The sequence below is a fragment of the Thamnophis sirtalis genome, unplaced genomic scaffold (genome assembly GCF_051295495.1).
Source record: "Thamnophis sirtalis isolate CommonGarterSnake01/CBP01778 unplaced genomic scaffold, rThaSir2_p1.2 scaffold_3, whole genome shotgun sequence".
Lineage (NCBI taxonomy): Eukaryota > Metazoa > Chordata > Lepidosauria > Squamata > Natricidae > Thamnophis > Thamnophis sirtalis.
The window spans coordinates 14,464,267-14,480,208 of NW_028261383.1; the positions used below are offsets into that span (position 1 = coordinate 14,464,267).

General features: G+C 42.6%; 1 protein-coding gene across 1 annotated transcript; it reads right to left on the minus strand.

Annotated features, from left to right (window-relative positions):
* Positions 1 to 7,261: 7,261 nt before the first annotated feature.
* On the minus strand, positions 7,262 to 14,307 carry LOC148047247 (vomeronasal type-2 receptor 26-like). The gene is made up of 3 exons (XM_087708003.1): positions 14,041 to 14,307; positions 9,202 to 9,328; positions 7,262 to 8,157 (listed from the first exon to the last, which is right to left on the minus strand). The coding sequence occupies exons 1-3, from the start codon at positions 14,305 to 14,307 to the stop codon at positions 7,262 to 7,264; spliced, it is 1,290 nt and encodes a 429-aa protein (XP_087564129.1).
* Positions 14,308 to 15,942: the final 1,635 nt, after the last annotated feature.

The following is a 15,942-nucleotide window of genomic DNA, read 5'->3' on the forward strand; positions in this document are numbered from 1 at the left end:
CAACTACTTTTACTCTTATGTTTTGATCTGCACTCCACACAGTGCTTTTTTCCCCTCCTCTTTTCCCTTTTATTACAAACACCAAAAACAATGCTGTATTAGGTGCCAATTTTTATTAAGTGTCACCATCAAAACAAAATTCCTTTTCCTGCCTTTTTCTTCTTTACCTTTTTTATAGTATTTCACTATATCAAGGATCTCTTTTTCCCTTTTTTATTTTCTCCTTCTTCTTCCTTTACTTATTTCTTTCTTTTATTTTATAAGATAACAAAACTTAATTTATGAGCCAGACTAAACACTGCTTACTCTCCTCCTTTATTTTATCCCCCTTTCTCTATTTTTCTTCCCTTTTCTGTTAATTTTTTTTCTTTTCCTTTTTATCTCCTTTTTTTTAACCTTCCTTAGGGCAATGTACAAAAGTAAGGCTGAGCTACTCAGCCCACTTATTATTATTAGCCAACAACAATTCTCTCCTGCCTATAACTTTTCTTTCTCCTATTTTGCAACTGCTCTGCTCCGCTTTATTTTATAACATAACAAAACTTATCTGCCTGTCCCTGCTATCAGTTTCCACTCCTCCCCTTCCTCTGCCCACGTGTTTGCTTGTTTGTGTGCACGCGCACATTAGTTTATTGATGTGTGCACTGGCGCTTGTCCACTCAAAAGGAGGTTTTAACCTCCAAAGTCCCTACCGCCCACCTGGAATCCCAAAACGCCCACTAGTGGGCTGTAGGGACCAGGTTGACAACCCATGCCCTATACTATTTCAGATAGGTTGCTGTCCACTCTCTTCTTAAACACTTCCAGGAATGGAGCACCCACCACTTCTTAGGCCAGTGTTTCTCAACCTTGGCAACTTGAAGTCCTGTGGACTTCAATTCCCAGAATTCCCCAACCAGCTGGCTGGGAGATTCTGGGAGTTGAAGTCCACAGGACTTCAAGTTGTCAAGGTTGAGAAACACTGTCTTAGGCAAGCCAGTTCTACTGATTGATTGATCGATTGTCAGAAAATAGGTCTTTCGCAGAAAGGACAGCTTCTTCCTTATAAGGAGAGGCACCCCCCTAGCAAAAAGCAACCATCACTCCTCCCCCCCCCCAACAAGATCGGGTGACATGCCAGCCGCAGAGCCAACCGGGATCCACACACACAGCTCGTGGGAAAGGGCTTGCACGCAGGTACCCGGGACCCTTCCCACGTGCAAAGGCACAACACGCATCTATCAGAGCCACAAGTGTTCCCACTTCGCTTAGCTCCCATCAGCGCCTGGAGGAAACCCCGGAGGAAAGGCTGGGGTACTTGAGAGCCCTCGGGGGTGGAGTAGCGGCTGGGCAAAAATCCGGAGACGGAGAAAAAAGAGCCTCCCTGCGGGGCTCCCCGCCCAAATCCGCCGCCAGGGGGAGAGCGAACCACTTGCTACCAGAGGAGGCGACAGAAGCAAGAGCGGCCTGTCCCGACCCCGGAAGAGCAGCAGGCATAGTGGGTCTCTAACCGCTCTAGCGGTTCACTTCTGTGCTCTTAACCCTTTCCGAGCCGAGTATTTGAAGCCCCCGCTGAGCTAAGCCAGTTTAAGGCATCATCGAAGCAAATTAAGGGCTGGTCATTATGCAATTTTTTTTTGGGGGGGGGGGAGAAACACAGCTTTCAACACATTATTCTCAGATTTGATCGCTTGCTATCACTTGCTAATTTTATGACTTTGGTTATTTTGGAACAGATGCAGAGAAGAGCAACTAAAACGATTAAATGCCTGGAGACTAAAGCATACGAAGAACGGTTGCAGGGTATGGCTACTGTAAAGAAAAGGATTGGGGGTGACATGATAGCAGCATTCCAGTATTTGAAGGGCTGCCACAATCCTCTGGTAGATCCACAAAGCGCTTGATCTCTATTTTTTCCAGGCACTCCAGAACAGTACCTGTAATCCTTTCCTTCCTTTTGCAGCCTCTGTATTCTCCTTCCTCTTATTTCCTTATTTGCCAAGCCACTCCAAGCCAGCCAGAACACCAGAAGGAAGTAGGGAGGAGTACCTGAGATGCTGGAACTAGCAGTGAGCCGCTGAGATGTTTTAACTAGAAAAAAGTTGCTACTTCGGGATCCTTTGCTGCTCCAGAGCACTCAATGGTGGCAAGTCTTTGAGGCAACAACTTGTTGAAAGAAATGTCCTTCTGGGTTCAGCTCCAAGTGGGGAAGAAGACACTGGAGACATGGAGGCTGCTTGGAAAGATGGTTTTAATGGTGGACAGGACCACAATGCTTGAGTCCTGAACAGAAAAGGTGATCACATGCTTCAATGTTGGTGGAGAAGAAGAGAGAAGGACTGGAGGGGCTTGCTAGGCTTTTTATACCTTGTTTAGTCCCACCTCTCTGTTTCCTGTTCCTGTGTAAGAAATGTATTCTGATTGGTTGTCAGACTCCCATAGGGCCATGCAGGGGCAACTCTCTGGGCTGTGTTTTGAATCCAGGTATAGATGAGTTCTCAGATGCCATGTGGAGAATTGAGTAAAGTTCCAACGTTATCCCTTCCCCCTGCAGCTGCAGTGGAGAAGTCTTTATTATGTAAAGTGGGCTAGCCTGGCCTTCTCAATGGCCTATTGACAAAGTGGGGATGGGCAGGAAGCTACAGGCAACTATTCTGTCTTTTAAAACATGTTTCTTTCTTTTCACATCCAGAGAAATATTCTGCCTTTTCAATATTTCCTAGGATATTTCATTTTTCTGGGAGAGGGCTGGATGATAACTACCCACAAACTAATTGGGCCAGTTGCACCTAGAGAAACATTAACTGTGTACAAAAATGGCATGTGGAGAGCTAGTATCTGCAGGGTGGCTGCCAGGTAGCAGTTAAACTCAAAGTGGAACATCAAATTAAAAATTCAGAAATAGTAGAGCAGTTTTTCTCAACCTTGGCGACTTTAAGTCCCGTGGACTTCAACTCCCAGAATCCTATGCTGGCTGGGGAATTCTGGGAGTTGAAGTCCACAGGACTTAAAGTCGCCAAGGTTAAGAAACATTGCAGTAGAGAGATCGCAGGATCCAATCTGGGTTGGTCACCAGGACCAGAGGTTTTGTCTTTCCGACTCATGCCGGAGCCCATTCTCAGGGAACTTCTCTCTAGCAAAGTGTGAGCTGTTATGTGTGTGATATTTATAGTGCCTGTTGCATGTGACTTTTTTGATGTTGAGTAAAGAGATCAGCAGTAAGAGCAATATTGACAGTACGGCATCTCCAACCCTTCCATTTTGTAATTATAAACCAGTCAGAGTGCTTTAGCTGTAAGGCAGTATAATAATAAATAAAATTAAATTAAATATACGTATATTGCATTTATTGGGCAATATATCTAAGAAATACACGAAAAGGTGACAGAGTCTCTGACTAGGAAAAAGCGAGGCAGAAGACAAAGAATTTGTTGATGCTAGTGTGTACATGTGTAGCTACGTATGCATAAGAAGATAGTATGCATGCAATTATGTGTGTATTTTAGATCATTTGCACACGGCACCAGCCGGGTCCTAGGAGCCAAGATCACCTCCTCCAATCTGCTTTGCTTTCAAGAAAAATAAGCAAGAGGACAGCTATGTGAAGACTTGGAAAGGAGACCACCAGGAGAGCCCAGGGCTGCAGACCGTACTAGGAGAACGCAGACGCAGACCCTAGAGAAAAGCAAATTTTCCACCGCTGCCATGAAAACTCCACCAACAGTCTATGAAGTCGCCGGGAATCGAGCTCGATCAGAGGACCAGAAGCCCCGATTAACTCTTGATTGAAGAGCCTGGGGACTCCTGAGATTTTACCGGAAGTGGCGGATGGAGGAGGACCGGAAGTGGGTGCTGCTTTCAGGGAACCTCTCTCGCCCCGTCCCCGCATTTTCTTCTCCTCTTCGGGCTCTTCTAGGGTCTCCACGGAGATGTCGAGACCGCAGCAGCAAGAGCAGCCCAGGAAATGGAAACAGACGAAAGAGGGGCTGTCCTTGGAGGACCCCCCTTCTGCCCCTCTTACCTGCCCTTAACCCTTCCGAAGCCGAGTTGCAGCAAGCAAAGTCTGCCTTCCGGGGTCTTTATAGTGTAGCGTTGGTTTTATTTATTTATCTTTATCTCTTATTGGGATGTTTTAAAAAGATACCCACGTATCTGGAAGAGCAAGGATAGGTGGAGCTATTCCGGGAGAAGGAGTCTTTCATGGAAAGCTGAATGGATTGATTAGATTTATGTAGTCCTCGACTTACAGCAGTTGGTTTAGTAACCGTTCCAAGTTGCAATGGCACTGAAAACAGTGACTTATGACCATTTTTCAAACTTTAAGACTGTTGCACCATCCCCGTGGTCATAGGAACAATGTTTGGCAACAGTCTTATATTTATGACGGTGGGACGTTTGGCAACGGACTCTTATTTACAGCGGTTGTGGTGCCCCGGGGTCATGTGATCACCTATGTTGACCGTCCAAGCAAAGTCAATGGGGAAGCCAGTTTCACTGGCCAAGAGCCGAGGTGGTGCAGTGGTTAAATGCAGCACTGCAGGCTACTGCTAGATCAGCAGTTCAGCGGTTCAAATCTCACTGGCTCAGGGTTGACTCAGCCTTCCATCCTTCCGAGGTGGGTAAAATGAGGACCCAGATTGTTGGGGGCAATATGCTGACTCTCTGTAAACCGCTTAGAGAGGGCTGAAAGCCCTATGAAGCGGTATATAAGTCTACTGCTATTGCTATTAACAATTGCTACTTTAACAACTGCAGTGATTCACTTAACAAGGGAGACAAGAAAGGTGGTCAAATGGCGCAAATTACTTAACAAATGTCTCACTTAGCAACGGAAATGTTGCACTCAAGTCGAGGACTGCCTGTTCCCCCTTTCCTCTTGAACAGTGTTTCTCAATCTTGCTGGCTGTGGAAATTCTGGGAATTAAACCAAAGGTGCTTTTTCAAAAGGCAAACTGGACTTTCTTTGGCCTTGAAGACGTTTCAATTCTCCTCCGAGAAGCTTCTTCAGTTCTGTTCATCCCAGAAACTTCTTCAAAAAACTGAAGAAGCTTCTTGGGTGAGAAGTGAAACATCTTCAAGGAAAAACAAAAAAAAATCCAGTTTACCTGGATGGTTGAGAATCAACATAGACATCTCCATAGATGGAGGATCTTCATCTCCTGGGAATTGAAGTCCACACTCTTGAATGTCTATGGCTGCATTTCTCAACCATGGCGACTTTAAGTCCTGTGGACTTCAACTCCCAGAATTCCCTGGTCTATGGAGCTTCTCAGTAATCCAGATCATGGTTGTCCCAAAAGTGCCTTTTGAAAAGGCAACTGAATTTTCTGTTTTTTTTTTCTTGGAAGACTTTTCGCTTCTCATCCAAGAAGCTTCTTCAGCTTTGATTGGATGGTGGGGAGTGGAAAGCCACAATCCAGTCAGAGCTGAGGAAGGTGCTTGGACGAAAAGCAAAATGTCTTCCAAGAAAAAAACAGAAAGTTCAGTTGCCTTTTGAAAAGGCACTTTTGGTGCACACTCTTGAAGTTGCCACAGTTGAGAAACTCTCTTTAGGATGTAGTGATCATGGAACATTGCGTTTTGCAACCACATTCCTTAGCGATGGGTTTTGATTCCCAATTATTTTTGTTAAGTGAGGACTATCTTACAATCAGTATTGATAAGTATAAGCCATACAAGTAAAAGCTCTTTTAGGGTCCTCCACAACCTTTCAATGTAGGAAGGGATCCAGAAAGAAAGAAAAATATTAAGAAAAGCTGCATTAAAGTAACAAGATCCACTAGAAAAGAGCTTGCCAACAGGGAGCTGGAAGATAGATAAAGTCTTATTCTTCCCATTTATGGTTCATTACACTGTAACTTGCATGCCTGAATAGGTTAAAGGTGGGCATTGTTTGTGCTGGAAGAAATATCCACCTGGTTCAGTTCGAAGCCGGGAGAAAGACAATGGAAACATGGCATGGTGAAGCAGAACCACCAAGCACATGGTTCTATGGTGCAGCTGACCACATGGAGTTGGGAGTGACAGGTTTTTATACCTTCTCTTGGGCTTTGCACTTGAACTTCCTCTTCCTGTGCAAGAACATGTATTCTGTTGGCTGTTGTCAGACTCCCAAGGTGCCATGTACAAATCCTAGGAGTTTGTCTGAGCTAAGCTTGGTTAAAGTTTGGCTGATACCATGAAGGGGCTTGTTGAGTGATTCCTATTATGGCTGAGGGCTAACCCTACCTTAGTTCAGACCTGCAGGGAATTTTTGCCTATGAATAGAGCTATCTATCTCTTTATCTCTTAAGTGCTGACATCTGCTAAGGGCTATTAAGAAAGATGGGGGATGCTTTCCAAGAGCATGTTTCTCCATTTCCCATCCAGGGAAATATAATATTCTGCCTTTTCTCAAAATATTTCATTCTTCTAGGAGAGGGGTGAGTGCTAACTTTCTACATTTGGATCTCTTTGACAGATATTTTCAGCTACTGTAGCAGTATTTCATATTTCATATTTAAATAGGAAAACATTATTTATTTATTATTTATTTATTGAATTTATTTACCACCCATCTTGTAACTAATGAACTCTGAGTAGAAAGTAGCCATTCTGCTGTTCTCTGTCAGCTGCTATCTTATATTTGCTTGTGTTTTGCTGCTATGCGGTGACAGATTGCCCTGGGTTAGGAATATAATTCTAATGGTTGGGTTGGCAATATATAAATCATGTAACAATGCTGTACCTGTTTCTTTAAATCATACTGTAAAATGTGATTCGTTGCTGTTTTCCTCAATCGGCCATAAGAGGGAGCCAGAATGACTGTTAGCTCTCTGTTTGTTAGATGCTCGGCTGATCTGAATGTTGTGAGCTATTGTAAGTTTTGCAAAGAACTCTGAAGCTGGGGGATTCATCCCTCTTTCTAGGCTTTCATGTTTGGTAAAGAGGAATTAATGCTCACCTGGGAAGGATCTTAAAGGGCATCAGCGCTTGATATATTATCTGCTGAATCTACAGGAAAAGTTCTAGGTAATATGCAATATTACCGTATGTCTTGGAATCTGTCTCTGAGGCCGTAACAAGCATTCATACACAGTCACATAATTTTCTATGGACTTGACTGGAATGAGAAAACGTGAAATTATTTTTTTTAAAAACTGTTCTTTTCTACCATGACTTAAAAAAAGTTTTCTGGAGGTTTTTTAAAAAAAATAAATGGGAGATTAAAATATCAAAGCTTGATTGTCAAAATTATTAACTGAAATTTTGGAAGGTATTTACCAAAACTCATTTTTCTATGCTATTTTGACATCACATGTTCCTTTGTATTCAGATCTGGTCTTAGGAAAATAATGAAACATTTGGGAATGAAGATGCATCCCAGAAGTCCTGCATTGGAGGACAAGATAGAGAAGACCTGCACAGCCACCATATACTTCCCTTTGGTGCTCAGATAGGTGGGCACAAAGGACACCCAGACACTGCAGAAGACCAGCATGCTGAAGGTGATCAACTTGGCTTCGTTGAAGGATCCAGGAAGCTTCCTGGCCAGGAAAGCCACTGTGAAGCAGATGGTGGCCAGGAACCCCATGTAACCAAGAGCCCCATAAAACATGGTGACAGAGCCTTCATTGCACTGTAGAATGATCTCTCCAGATTGCGAGTACATATCAGAGTCAGGAAAGGGGGGGGAAATGCTCAACCAGATGCTACAGAAAACAACTTGGAAACCAGAGCATGAAAGGACAATGGAGTTGGCCAAACTCTTTCCCAGCCATCTCTGGACATTATTCCCTGGTTTTGTGGCCCAGAAGGCCAGCACCACTGTGACGGTTTTGGCCAAGACTGAAGAAATGGCAGCTGAGAAGATGATGCTGAAGGCTGTTTGTCGAAGAAGGCAGGTGACTTTATTTGGTTGGCCAAGGAACAAGAAGGAGGTGAAGAAGGAAAACAGGAGACAAAGAAGAAGGATATAAGAGAGGTCACGATTGTTGGCTTTGACTATGGGAGTTTCTTGAAATTTAATGAAGGTTCCCAAGACAAAACATGTGATCAAAGAGAGGAGCAAGGCAATAGAAGTCAAGGTGACCCCTAATTTTTCTTGATAGGATAGGAAAGTCTTAATCTTTGGGATACAGTGATCTTGATTCTTGTTTGGATGTTGATCTGCTGGACAATAGCTGCATTGTTCTGCATCTGAAAAGGGCAAGAGTAACATTTCCCTTAAAGCTCCTTGTTTTGTTAAATGCTAAAACCCTCTGTTCAAATTGGCTGGCTGCCAGCTGTTGATGAAGCTTAATTTGATTTCCTGACATGTAAAGGAGTGGACTCATGTGCTCAATGGTCTCTTCCAAGTCTGATTCTTTTGAAAGGGCATTTCCACTTTTAGTTCTGGTGATGTACATTTTACTGATTGATCTGCCATTGTCCTTATATGTAGTTTCCCCTGGTTCTTTCCCTCTCTTGCTCATATATAGACATCAAAGGAAGAATCACTTCCCTTTGATCATCCCTTTGATTTTAAAGACTGATCAGAAATTTTACATGAATTTTACTTTATATAAATGACCTTTGTGATCATATTACAAGCAACTGCATTTTCTTCGCTGAGGATGTAAAACTATTCAACACCACCAACAATGCCACTACTCTTCAGAAAGACCTTGACTATGTGTCAGAATGGCCAAACAATTGGCAATTCCAAATCTCAGCCAACAAATGCTCTGTCTTACACTCACTCCTTTACGTGGCACTAGGGATTCGAACTGCTGAACTGATCGGCAAGCTCAGCGTCTTAACCACAGAGCCACCATGTGCCTTTGAAGGGCCGCTTAGGACAACACGTTTGAGCAGAAATGGCAGAAAACACTTCTTTTAGCATGGCCTGAGAAAAATAAGACGGAGGCGGACCTTAAGTTGAGTTTGGAGTGGGTTGAAGAGTTCGGCTTTCAAGCTTTCCTTTTTCTAACACTTCTTTCCACTAAGACAGGAAGCTCCAGCACAAACTCCTGATTTTCTGCTTTTCACTCACCTCCTTCCCCCATGACATTATGTCCGGGAGCTTCCCACTTTTAAGGGAAATGCGGCGAATAACAATTTGAAAATAGAAAAGTGTGATGAAAATGAAAGATACGAATGGCTAAAAAGACTGTCAACATGCCCTCATGGAAAAAGTGTGTGTGGGGGGTAGGTGGTCTTCCCAGAAAAGAAAGTTTGCCCCTTTCCTTTGGTGCCACCCACCTTCAATGCTGGAGATGGTTCCTTCTGCACAGAAAAGACAGTCATAGCAGCAGATGGGCTTTTCTTCCTGAGCCACCTTCATGAATCCGGCATGGCAGCTTTCCACACACCTGGATGGAGGCAGGGACTGAGCAAAAGGAGGAAGACCATTCAGTAAGTGATTTATGATTTAATTTCTAGAGGGTTTGGTTGTCCTCAGTTCGCTTAACTTTGTTAAAATGGAAGCCTCTATAAAGAGCTCAACAATCCACTTGGTTGTATATTCCCTCCCCCTCCCTCCCTCCCTTCCTGATGATAGCAGTGTTCCCATATCTCAGGGGTTGCCACAAAGAAGAGGGAGTCAAACTATTCTCCAAGGCACCTGAGGGCAGAACAAGAAGCAATGGGTGGAAACTAATCAAGGAGAGAAGCAACTTAGAACTGAGGAGAAATTTCCTGACAGTTAGAACAATTAATCAGTGGAACAGAAGTTGCCTCCAGAAGTTCTGGATGCCCCAACACTGGAAGTTTTTAAAGAAGAGGTTCGATAATCATTTGTTTGAAGTGGTGTAGGGTTTCCTGCCTAGGCAGGGGGTTGGACTAGAAGACCTCCAAGGTCCCTTCCAACTCTGTTATTCTAGTCTGTCCTGTCCTATCCTATCCTATTATTCCCTCTCTCCCTTCCCCTTCCTCCTTCCCTCCCTCCCTCCCTCCCTCCCTCCCTCCCTCCCTCCCTCCCTCCCTCCCTTCCTTCCTTCCTTTTTTCTTCCATTTTTGTTTTGGTTCTACATTTATATATTCAATTGCTCAAGGTAAACTTTTACAATTTTTTTCCCTTTGGGTAAATGAACTCAAACCTAACTTGGCTCAAATATACCTCCCTTCATAGAAGACCAGTGAATCGTTTCCTTAAAGAATTAGGGGTATGTTTTCTCACAGCCAGACTGATAGTTAAGCAAAGAATGTGTTGCCTCTCTTGGAGGATGTAAATTCACATTGAAAATCTTTCTCCGAAGAAAGCAATTCTGTTATTAAGAGATTCATGGAGACTGAAGTGAAGATTCTCCTCACCTTCTTCATCTCATCCATCTCTGCCAAACTCTCTGGATTGACCCTAAATTTGAAATTTAGGGACCTCTCTTTTTCTAGGCTGCCAAACATCATTTTCGCAAATGACCTGTTATGAAGCAGCCAGGTGACAATGTTTAGCTCCGCTGTCAAATCTCCCTTCTCATCCAGATACACTCCATCTATGGAGTCATTGTAAAACTCAGAGTTCCCAAGGAAGGGATGAAGCTGGAATGGAAAAGAAAATGGGAATGTTTAGACAAGATGTCCAGATTTCCCTGGACTCTTTGTTTCATGATGACACCGCTCGTCAATCAATTTATAAATGCATGGCACAATATAGGGAACAAACCCCATCAGGACAAGAGTCAGCAGTCCATTTGCATTTAAAAGACAAAGGCCACTCTTTTTTTCCCTTTTAAGCAGAGACATTATTTATTTATTTCAAACACTATTATATTTGAGAGACTATTATTTATAATGGGAAGACAGAATTATTTTTGTATACTACATTAGTTCAAAACTGAGCTGCTAAGCAAAGATGTGTAAACTGCAATTTTATAAACACAACAAGGCATTTATTGTACACATTGCTCTTTCGCCAAGAACATCTTGAAAAAAGCTTAAAAATAGATGCCCAAAATATCCCCCTTTAAATATACATGCTCATTCCATTCTTAAATATAACATCTGTATTTTATTAAAAAAAAACCTCCCAAATCCCATGTTGAATGAAACCTAGGAAAAGAATACTACTAGAAGTACTGTAAGTAGTAAAGGCATAAATAGTGTGAAAAGCCCTCTGCAAAGTGATGACAGCACAGTACTTACAGGATGTAATACTCTTTATATTTGCATTTCTTTTAGTGAATGCTGCAGAAAGCTAAAACTGGTGGAAGTCGTACAAATCATTTGGGGGAGAAAGATTCCTATCTAGATAGGTCATTTTTTAGTATCAGAGAATCGAGGCAAAGCACTCACTGACTGTAGTTTTTACAAAGGCCACCCTTTTGAAGATAGCTTAGTCCACATTTTGGACAGAGAGGACCACTGGTTTGAAAGAGGGGGTTAAAGAAACCATCTGTGTCAAAATTGAACATCCCTCTCTCAGCAGAGGGAGAGGGATACCACATCATCTGTCTCCAGTCTACAACACAGGAGTCCTTTCAGAAGTTCCAAGGAGGCTTCACACTCATTTGCACCACTCAGGTGACCCTGAAGACACAGATAAACCTCCAGGTGGCCTCAACGACTCTCTAAAAGAATGCAAATGACCAGCTGTCTGCAAGGAGTATAAATCCTTCTTGATGGTCTTTCTACACTTTTCTAAGTAAATAACATTTGAACATACATGACAAAGACACGGCAGACTGGACCCTTTGGAGCTCTCACTCGAGAGTTTTACAAATCTTGCTGTGGATTTCATGTTGAGCCTACATTCCTGTGCCAATCATGGATGGACAAAACCTTCTCTCTTTTGCAGAGAAATGTCCTCCTTCACTCAGGAGGAAGAGATGCAAACATCCTTCTCTCCAGTGGTGGAGTCCTACCAGTTTAATAACCGATTCAGTGAACACGTGCTTCGCTGTGTGTTGTGTGTGCGCAGTCTAGAGAAAAATTACCTGCTGAGGTGCAGCAATCTGCTCCGCTGAGCGACTCAGCTGAAAAGATAAAGGTCAGTAAAGCTCAGGGGCATGCTGGCATGCCCACTTGATCATCAGAGCAAATTGGTTCGCTCCCAGCTGATTGTCGGAGCTACTGGTTTGCCCAAACCGGTCCGAAACAGTAGAATCCAATTTTCAGTTAGCTCTGAAGGTAGAAAGGAGAGGAGCAGGGGTGGGATTCTACTGTTTCGGACCGGTTTGGGCGAACCAGTAGAATCCCACCCCTGCTCCTCTCCTTTCTACCTTCAGAGCTAACTGAAAATTGGGTTCTTCGGGTAAGTCATGGCTGACTGTAGAGGGAAAAGAAATGAAGGAAATTCCCAAGGAGGAGGAATGGAAAGATGGGATTCAATTTGTTTCTTGTTAAAAATGATTTCTATTTTTCAGAAGAGCTGCGATGTTCTCACAATTATGAAGAGGATTCTTGGCTGCGGGAGGCTGCGGGAGAGAAAAGAAATACCTGCCAAGCCTTCAGCCTTGGACTTTCCAAGCTCTTATCACCTTTCATCTTTGTCCTCTTGGATCTGGACAAATCAGCTGCATGTAAGGCTTGTGCGACAGCCCAGACGGTTTTGTAAATAAAATAGTTGTCCAGACACAGAATCTGATCCCTCTTCTCCAGGGATGGAGTCTCCAGTTCATCTCTTTCTTTGCACCGACCCCAGATCTTTACAGAATGGATATCCTTGGTGTATGAACACATAAAAGATTTCTCTGCGAAGTTTTTCATGAAGATGTAATGCTTCCAATACCCACCACACTTTGTCAATTGATTCGTCTTCAAAAGAAAGGAAACAATGCTATGCATGAAATGAAAGGAAAGTCCCTGGTCAGTCAAATAGTAAGTTAAGTCCCAGAGCACCGAGGTCACCAGGACTTTTCCTGCAGCAGGTTCCTTAATCCTTTGCTGTACCCAGTCTAAAATTGCTAGTCCTGCATTGATCGAATCAAGTTCTGCAGCGTAAAGAAAGACATTCACTTGCCTCCAATTGCGATATGGAGGCAATTCTATGATGATCTTACGAGTGGTAGTTAAGAATCGTTGTGATATAACTGGACAAATGCCACTCTGTATAAGCAGGGGGGTCAACGTTGTCATGAATTTCTGCCCCTGGTCACTCTCCGGAGCAATCAGACCAACCAAAGTCCACCTGAAATGGAGGAGGAGTTTGACCATTCCTGAATACTGGAACCCTTCAGCGGGAAGCATTGGGTAGAAGAAAGGAAACTTAGCTTTGACTTTCAGAATCTGCGAAACAAAATTGTAACTAATCTGAAAAAGAAGGAAAAGTGGTATCAGGTCTGCCATCCTGCTACCTCATGCACTGCCTGCTATCAGGCTGCCATACTCAATGGGGAGGAGGAGGAGAAATGGTGGCTGATGAGGAAGAGCAAGAACAGCTGGGTCCAGTGCCTGATGTGTGAATGCACGGAAGGCAGAGGAGAGGAGAGCAGTGGAAATCTGTGGGGCAGCCCTTGGGATGGAAGAGCCACCCTTGCTAGTGAAGCTGCACCCTAGCTCTGGGGATGAAAGGCAGGGGGCAGAGATGAATAGATGTGGCAGACAACTATTCATCTTCTGGCTGGCTGGACTTATCATCCTGCTGTGAGAGAGAAACTTTTTTGCCAGGGCTGCTGGTGCTCCTAATAAAAGAATCTTTGAGTTAACTTCAGAGGGTTGGTCATATTTGGGGAGTTGAGTCACAACAGCAGAGTTAGCATGAGAGGAAGGAAAACTATGCATTGTGCCATCCTGTGAGTTCCACACTGTGGAATACAGAACCATCCAGCCTGTGAAAATTGTTACCCGAACAATTTGTTAGGACCTAATCTGATACTCATTGATAACCAGGGGGGGGGGGGGAGTTGGAGTAAGGGAAAAGTTAACCATATGCTTTGCGCGTGAAAATCCCAGATCCAGCTTTGCTTCTCCTGTAACCGCTTGGATTAGTAAAGTGTATTTTCACTAACAATGGATCTGAGAGTGTTTCTTTCCCAACTGACCAAGTTGGGATGATTGACAAGTGGTATTTTATCTGAGACCCATGAAAGCCAAAATGAAGGATACCAATTCTGTCCCAGAAGGACCTCTGCACAATTAAAATGTCTCATCCCAGCAAAGACTCACCTGTGGGATTTTGTAGGGCCTCAACATGGATGATATCTGGATGGAGAAGCCAGTTTCAGCCCCTTCCAGAACAGCCACTGTGTTTCTCTGCCTCCCACAACTATAGTTGGGAACGTTGCCCTCCCCATCTGAAAGCAGGTCCAGCAAAGCATCTGAAGTCTTCCCTGCATTGAAATAATTTTCATAGACATTGTAACCCAGAGTGATGTTGGGCAAGAAGTGGGGATTCTGGTTGATGTCCTGGATAGCAAAAAGGAAGGATAGCATTTTCCAATATTGTGTCAATTGTACCCTGGAATGTATTAAATATACAATAAAAATACTTTACTGAATCTCTTTTTACAAAAATACAAGAATTTCAAGAATTCTTCTGAATGGGTTAGAGCAATCCTGAAAAAATGTTTATATAACAACAACAACAATATATATATATATATATATATATATATATATATATATATATATATATATATATATATATATATATATATATATGTTGTTGTTGTTTTATTTGTGCTGATAAATAAATAAAGGGAGGCTAGTATAGATCTATTTCAAGCTATTTAGCTCTCATCAGCTAGCCATACCCTTACTGGGATTTGAACCTGGGCTATATTACATACTAGGCAGACTTCTTAGCCATTAGGCCACAGGCTCTTATCCGTTATCAGCGAAGCCAGGGTGAAAGGTATCTATTAGATTTTTACAACCCCTGGTAAGCCCCAATTATGGGAGGAAGCTAACTGCTTCCATCTAGTCTCCCTTTATTTATCAGCACAAATAAAAAAAAACACAAATATAACAAAGGCAACAGTAAAAAACATTGGGTTTCTGTCATGATGGACTCTTGTGACGAGCCGATTGACAGATGATGGAAGCAGTTAGCTTCCTCCCATAATTGGGGCTTACCAGGGGTTGTAAAAATCTAATATATATATATGTTATATATATGTTTTCTGAGGTTTTCGCGGGTGTTAGTATGTAGGTCTCTAGTTGTTCGGGTTTTCTCCCGCGTAGAATTGGAGATGTCTTGGCGACGTTTCGACAAAGTCTCATTCGTTATCTTCAGGCTGCTTCAGACTACTTCAGGTTTGGTGTTTCCAGGAGTAGTGACTATATATATACAGCTGAGCAGGTTTTGAGCATTTGGTGACATATTTGCATGGACTATTTTACCTATCCCAAGAAGGCTAAGAGATCTGCCCAGATATCTCACATATTTTAATGAAATTCAAGGATTTTTTCAATTTATATTTCTTTTTAAGATATTCAGTGCTACTTAAGTCTGAAGGAATCTATTTATTATTAGTTTTGGCTTCTTTTTGAGATCGTTAGTATTCTTTCAGTTGATCTAAGATTCCAGATCGACGTTAAGTGTTCTCTTTTTCTCTATAGTTATGTTCCTCAGTATTTAATATTGTTGATTGACCTATTTTTACATATTAAATACAGCATTGTTAAGTACACACTCAGACAAAAACCAACATAGAGAACAGAGAGCCACAACTCTTAACAAAGCCCATAAATTATCGATTCCTACACACGTTGATATGCCCACTGTGAAAAGTCTTTGATTAGATATTTAATTTACATTTCAATCATTACAAGATTGGTATATTTGGCATCCGTTGAACATGGAAATCACAGACATGGAAACTCAATAAAATAATAAATGCTGACCTGGGATTATCAATGAATGTAAGAATCAGAAACAGAAGGGAAAAGCTATCGCATTTTCATGGAGGGGGAAAAATACAGCATTCCTGTATTTCTGTGTCCATGTTGATCTGTTTATGGGGAAAGGGAGGAAGCAGCCTCTCCTCTCTCTCCATAGTCCTGCTCTGTTCTGTGGTTGTCAAGGAAAATGACTGTTTGTTCTTAAAAATCAAGAAAAGCCGAAGA

Excerpts from the sequence above, each read along its gene's own strand:
- LOC148047247 (XM_087708003.1), bottom strand. The coding sequence starts at position 14,307 with ATGCTATCCTTCCTTTTTGCTATCCAGGACATCAACCAGAATCCCCAC. Across the intron at positions 9,329-14,040 it reads GGCCCTACAAAATCCCACAG|TCCCTGCCTCCATCCAGGTG; the intron begins GTGAGTCTTTGC and ends CCTTTTGCTCAG. Across the intron at positions 8,158-9,201 it reads AACCATCTCCAGCATTGAAG|ATGCAGAACAATGCAGCTAT; the intron begins GTGGGTGGCACC and ends TGCCCTTTTCAG.